Source organism: Miniopterus natalensis, chromosome 13, assembly GCF_054644295.1.
Source record: "Miniopterus natalensis isolate mMinNat1 chromosome 13, mMinNat1.hap1, whole genome shotgun sequence".
In the NCBI taxonomy this organism is placed as follows: Eukaryota; Metazoa; Chordata; class Mammalia; order Chiroptera; family Miniopteridae; genus Miniopterus; species Miniopterus natalensis.
In genome coordinates this window covers 63,103,699-63,109,583 of record NC_142093.1, presented here as the reverse complement: position 1 = coordinate 63,109,583, position 5,885 = coordinate 63,103,699, and the positions used below count along the sequence as shown (strand labels likewise).

The window sequence follows — 5,885 nt, the reverse complement described above, 5'->3', positions numbered from 1 at the left end:
AAGAAGGCCTGGTAGGTAGAAGCCCTGTGTAGAAGCTAGTCGCTCTTAATGTTATTCTTAAATTATTGATAGAGTCTGTTCTCAGGGGAAACGCTAGACTGAGCAAGGTCAGTTGAGACCTACAAGGAAATTAGAGCTTAGTGTATGTAAATGTCGTGAACGATGCGTAGCAGATTCAGCAATTTAAAAACGAGCCCTCCCTGACCATATTGTGTCCTTTTGGCATCTCCTACTGTTGGGCCCCAGGGCTCTTCAGAAAGTCAACTGTGGGCTGTTCATATGGGTTCCAAACACCGCAAGTGGGTGTCATTTACCGACTGAACTGCTGTGATATTTTTCCTCCTTTCCTAGGGTTAAAGCCACCTTGGAGGATGAGGTCTTTGAGAGCGTCATCTGCTTGAAAGAAGTTACTCAGAGTGACCTTCACAAGACATTCATTTGCTTTGCCCAGAACTCCATTGGGAACACCACCCAGTCCGTCCAGCTGAGGGAGAAGAGAGGAGGTAGGCCCGGAACGTCGCTGCAGAACGCGCACAGCGCTGTCATCGGGGCGGGGGTTCCTACGTCACAGCGATGGTGGTGCAGCAGTTACTGTTTACTGGGTCAGACAGCGTTCTATGCACTTTGCTGTATTAACTCATTTAATACCTTGACCAAGGTCACACAACTAGGAAGTTTCATGTCATCGATCCAGGGATGGTCTTCTTAACCAATATTTTGCATGCTGGGGCTATGTCAGAAAAGCTTATCATTTATTCATTTACTCATTCATTGGATAAATACCTATGCAAGCTCTAGGCAAAAGGTATTGTGCTAGAACCTAAGTCCCTTTTCCTATTTTCCTTTCCTGGCTTCCGAGCCCAGAAAACTTGATGGTCAGGTATTGGAAGTGAGAGAAAGTAATTTTGCTCAGTATCCAGAAGGATATGTGTACATGGCAGATCATAACCCTGTAAAGCTGGAGCAGATATTCCTAGCAAGAAATCGCTTTTAATTCTTTTGAGAAGAGGCTCAGAGATGAAGTTGATATCATTCATTCATTCAATTAATAAGTGGTTCTAGAACAGGAGATTGTGAATGCCCACAAGACTTAAATAAGACAAAATCTGGGTCTGGTCCCTACAGGACGCTCTGTAAAGGTGTGTCTCATGTGTTAGGTGCCACAGAGGGTGCACGAGTGAGCCACATGTAGCTCCTGGCCTCAGGAAGCTTAGACTTTAGTAGGGGCAATAATACATGAAAATAACTCACAGTATACAATGAGAGGGGTGCACATGTATTGTGTGGAAGTTTATGGGGAAAATAAATAAAAATGGCTATGACCAGGTTCCCAGGCCACCCTGATCAGGACCCGCCCATTCCCCTAGGTTCTCTCCAGTTCAATGTAAGATAGTCCCCTCAAGGTGTGACTTAAGGCATTTCCATATTCAAGAGAAGTGCTTCCAGTAGCAGTGATCCTGATGGAATAGTGGGGCCCAAAGAGGCTCTGGGGGCCACAGGATGTGGCCTGCCCCGCAGTGCTACTCTGCGTTTGCTCACGCTCTGTGCCCCCCCAGTGCTGTTCCTGTACATCCTGCTGGGCACCGTCCTGACCCTGGCGGGCACACTGACGGCGGGCGCCCTCCTCTTCACATACTGGATCGAAATCGTGCTGCTCTGCCGAACCTACCAGAACAAGGACGAGACGCTCGGGGGTGAGTGACGCCACTGTGCCTGACTCTGCCTCTCAGAGCCGACGTAGGCAGAGGAGCCCCAGAAATGGACAGTCCCTGAGGGATGAAGTCGCGCTCCCCGGGCCTTGAGGCTTCTCCAGGTCTGATGGTGCCCACCTGGGAGGCCTGGAGCAGGCAGGGAAAGTCTCTTTTCATTCCAGTTAGCAGGAACCTTGCCAAAGTTGGACTTGAAAATAATCTCCCTGCTCACCAACTTAAAGCAATATCATAAATGACTGAACACCTCCGTGCCTTAGTTTCCCCTTCTACAGAGTGGAGTTGTGACCACAAATTCGATCACAATGATCGCTGTGAGGGCCCGCTGGGCTAACGCCTTAGGCTTTTAGAACAGCCTCTAGCACACAGTGAACACTCAGCGCTGATTCTCCCCAGCACCGAACCACGCCGCTCGGTGCATTGGCCGAGTGAACTGTCACCGCAGTCCTACAGCCAGAGCGGCCTGGGTCACCTGCCCAGATTGAACTGCTAGGCAGTGTTAGGGCTTGGGACATGCACCCAGGCAGTTTTGCTTAGAGACCCATAGCTATTACCTCAGCCAGCCTCGTTTATAAAATGAGGGGCTGGAAGTTGGCGGAACTGTCCCCAAAAGCATGAAGCTCCATAAAATGCAAGTAGCCTATTAATGAAGTGCCAGTGTTCCCATGAGGCAGAATCAGGGCGCTCGTTAATGTCTGCTTCTTCAGAACGGACGAGCTGCTTCTGTGTTTCTCTAGCCCTCGAGTCCCCCGAGCTTAGAATGTTTGCAGTGTAAGCAAATGATCCTGTTGCTTGGAAAGAGCACAGCCCTTCTGCTGGACTCTGGGGCTAATCCCTTACCTGGCAGGGAGGCCCCTCCGCGCAACGCTTTCCCCACACCAGCCACTAAGGGGCAGCTGCCAGATCCCCCGGGAATCGTGAGTCAGAGATACACCGGTCCCACCATCCTTGAGGCCATTTATTGAAAATCCATACTAGAAATCCTTACGTCAAGAGTGTTTTTGAGACCTATTTAAATGAAAAGTTAGCCTTTTTGAATTAAGCCAATATCTAATCAATGTTTTAATTGTTTCCCTGGACAACTTCATAGTTCTTCTACTAAAATGCTATTTGTCTTAAGATCCTAGAGCTTGTACAGAGAGCCAATCAGCTGGGAACACTGAAATGTGCCCGTTCCCTTTCTACTTCGCACGAACACTTTAGTAAACTCTGATGGGGCAGAACCTATTTTCAGGCACAATAATTCAGTGCCCTCTCTGGCCAACCTAATGTTTTCCAGCAAAACTGTTTCCTGTGATGTTCATGACAAAAGTTTCGAGAGACGTAGAATGTCAGAATTTTGGAGGACCTAACAGGTTTTCTAATACTTCCACTCTCTAATTTTATTACCAAAGAAATGTAATGTTTTCAGATTACAGAAAAATCCTTGTTTGCTGGACTGTCCAGCGGACATGGAAGGAACTGAAGCAGCTGTGGCATGTTCTGTGTTTAACTGCACAGCACTTACCTGCTGGCCACCCCGTGCGCGGCGCCTTCCTCCTGGCAGCGAGGAGCCTCGTGAGGGGCCTCCAGGGCCCGGCTCCTTGTGCCCCCCTCTCACTCCAGGCCTCCTCTACTCTGGCACTTCCGTCCACTAGGGCCCTTCGTAGGTCCACATGGAACCAGGGTTCGAAACTGTATCAGCAGCGGTGCTATTACCGTTCTGTAGCATTACTTACCAGGCACCACGCTTTTCATGCGCCTTGTCTCGTGTGCCCTGAAAGCAGCCAGCCGGGGCGTTTCGCTGGTCGTTTGGGGGGTTCAAGGGGAGGTGTGCGTGCCCGGCCCTCCCCGGGCCTGCTGGGCTCGGGCAGAGCTGAGCGCCAGGCAGCACACTTCCCAGGGGCAGGCTCTTCTTCGACGTGTGACTAATGAGACAGCAGCACTGGATGCAAAGAAGGCTCCGAGGAGCTGGGGAGCACTGGAGGCTGAACCCCAGAAGGCAGCCCGGCTGCAGCAGTTTCAGCAAGTGCACTCGGCTCCAGCCCCGGGCAGCCAATGGGTGCCACTCCGCTCTTCAGTTTTGGAATGGACTCGCTGCTGTTTTGTTTAATCAATTCAGTAATGCTCCCAAATCTTAATTCTTTCCCACTTGCCATACATTTCAAGCATTTGTAGGTATCCCATGATAACCAAGAAATCCGTAAACAGCTTTCGTTTTTTATCACCCCCTCCTTCAGATAAAAAGGAATTCGACGCTTTCGTCTCCTATGCGAAGTGGAGCTCTTTTGAGAGTGAGGCCGCTTCGTGTGTGAGTGAGGAAAACTTGGCCCTGAATCTGTTTCCTGAAGTTCTGGAAAACAAGTTTGGATACACCTTGTGTTTGCTTGAAAGAGATGTGGCCCCAGGAGGAGGTAGGTCCTGCACGCCAAGAGAAATTATAGAACAAAGGGATAGTTAAATGCCCGGGCTCTAAGTGTTCCTGTCACGCTGTCTGTTGGGATATACACCTCCTGGAAGGTTTTGTGAGCTCAGACCATTTGGGGCAACGGCACAGGAAGGCATGTGTTGCTCTGCATGTCCCATCACCTAAAACATCCACCCTCAGAAGGAAAAATAATGCCGGGCCATAGGGAGGTTTCCCCACAAAGATGTCTTTCCTGGCTCCTCAGTAGGAAGCCAACTGTCCTTCCAAATGGCTGGCCCTGCTCCCTGGGACTCTGCCGGCCACAGACCGCAGCCCTGGGCCAAGCAGGCTGCTGGAGCCTGGGCCAGGCCTGGCTCGCAGCCCACGTGCGGACCTCGCCCTGTCCTGCTGACCTCCACCCCAGATACCCGCCGAGGGGCCTGGAACGTTCCATGGCCCTCTGTGACCCCAGCCTACCTCGTTCCAACAAGCTTTGCTCCTAGAGGGACTGATTGTGTGAGGAGAGGGGCACAGGGAAGAACTGTGAGCTGAGAGCCACTAGATTCGAGTGTACCCAAGTAGATTCGAGTATATGCTAACTGTGGGTAAAGTGGGCATGGCCATTGTGAGACAGCCCACCAAGCCCTGTTCCTTCTGGAGGCGTGTCCTTGCAAGGAACCCTCTGGGTACACCTGGGAGAGTCGAGGTTATTGTGACTCAAGGTTGAACAATAACAGTGCAATTAATTAATTCTCATTTCCAGCCTACACAGAAGACATTGTGAGCATAATTAAGAAAAGTAGAAGAGGAATATTTATCTTAAGCCCCAGCTACATCAACGGGCCCAGTGTCTTTGAACTGCAGGCAGCGGTGAACCTCGCCTTGGATGACCAAACACTGAAACTCATTTTAATTAAGTTCTGTTCCTTCCAAGAGCCAGAATCCCTACCTCATGTTGTGAGAAAAGCTCTCCGGGTTTTGCCCACAGTCACTTGGAGGGGCTTAAAGTCAGTGCCTCCCAATTCCAGGTTCTGGACTCAGATGCGCTACCACATGCCCGTGAAGAGCTCTGAAGGGCTCGCGTGGAGCCGTCTCAGGGTTTCCTTGAGCACTTTCCCACCCGAGAGACTCAGTAAAGCAGAAGCGCCTGGGAGGGACTCCCAGCCCGGGGAACGGGGGCCTGGCCCGCACCACCGCCCTGCCCCCTCGCAAGGAGAGACGTCGATGGACCCGGCGCAGCTGGTCTGAAGTGCAAGGTGCTCGGCCAGCCCTGGGCGAGCCCCGCAGGCCCTGGCACGGCCCTGACCCCTGGCGGGCCTCTGCTTTCCTGGACAGGACAGAGGGACGGGGAGTTCCCCAGACACCACCCGGTCAGCACGCAGCGCCCTGAGATTTTCTTAGTGCTCCACAGAACCAGCAAGCACATCCACTTTGACTTTGTGGTTATGGGCTATCATGTCTACTATGTATTGTTCATGAAAATTTATATATATTTGCAATAAAATAAATATTATTTTATTAGAAACAAGCAATCTAAGCTGCCAAGAGCTTGCCTGTGAGGAAGGTGATCCTTCCTGCACGGCCACCTGTTGACTCTGGAGAACAGAAAGCGGGTGGAAGGGCAGAGTCGCGGACCGAGGAGAGGGGCCGCAGCAAGTCTCCACTGGGTGCTTGGGGGAAGCGTCCCCTCTGGGCAGGTGAACTGGGCTGACGCCAGAACACGAGGCCTGGGGAGCACAGCAGGGATCTTTTCAGCCCCTGCCTGCGCCTTGCCTTTGTGCAAGACCTGA

At 51.5% G+C, this 5,885-nt stretch overlaps 1 protein-coding gene across 1 annotated transcript in view; it reads left to right on the top strand.

Moving 5' to 3' along the window:
• IL18RAP (interleukin 18 receptor accessory protein) overlaps positions 1 to 5,231 on the top strand; it is a 25,564-nt gene extending 20,333 nt beyond the window's left edge. Inside the window, 5 exon segments of the mRNA XM_016207172.2 lie at positions 352 to 503; positions 1,557 to 1,694; positions 3,929 to 4,102; positions 4,859 to 5,166; positions 5,169 to 5,231. Of these exon segments, the coding sequence (XP_016062658.2) occupies positions 352 to 503; positions 1,557 to 1,694; positions 3,929 to 4,102; positions 4,859 to 5,166; positions 5,169 to 5,231 (835 nt within the window).
• The last annotated feature ends 654 nt before the right edge of the window (positions 5,232 to 5,885 follow it).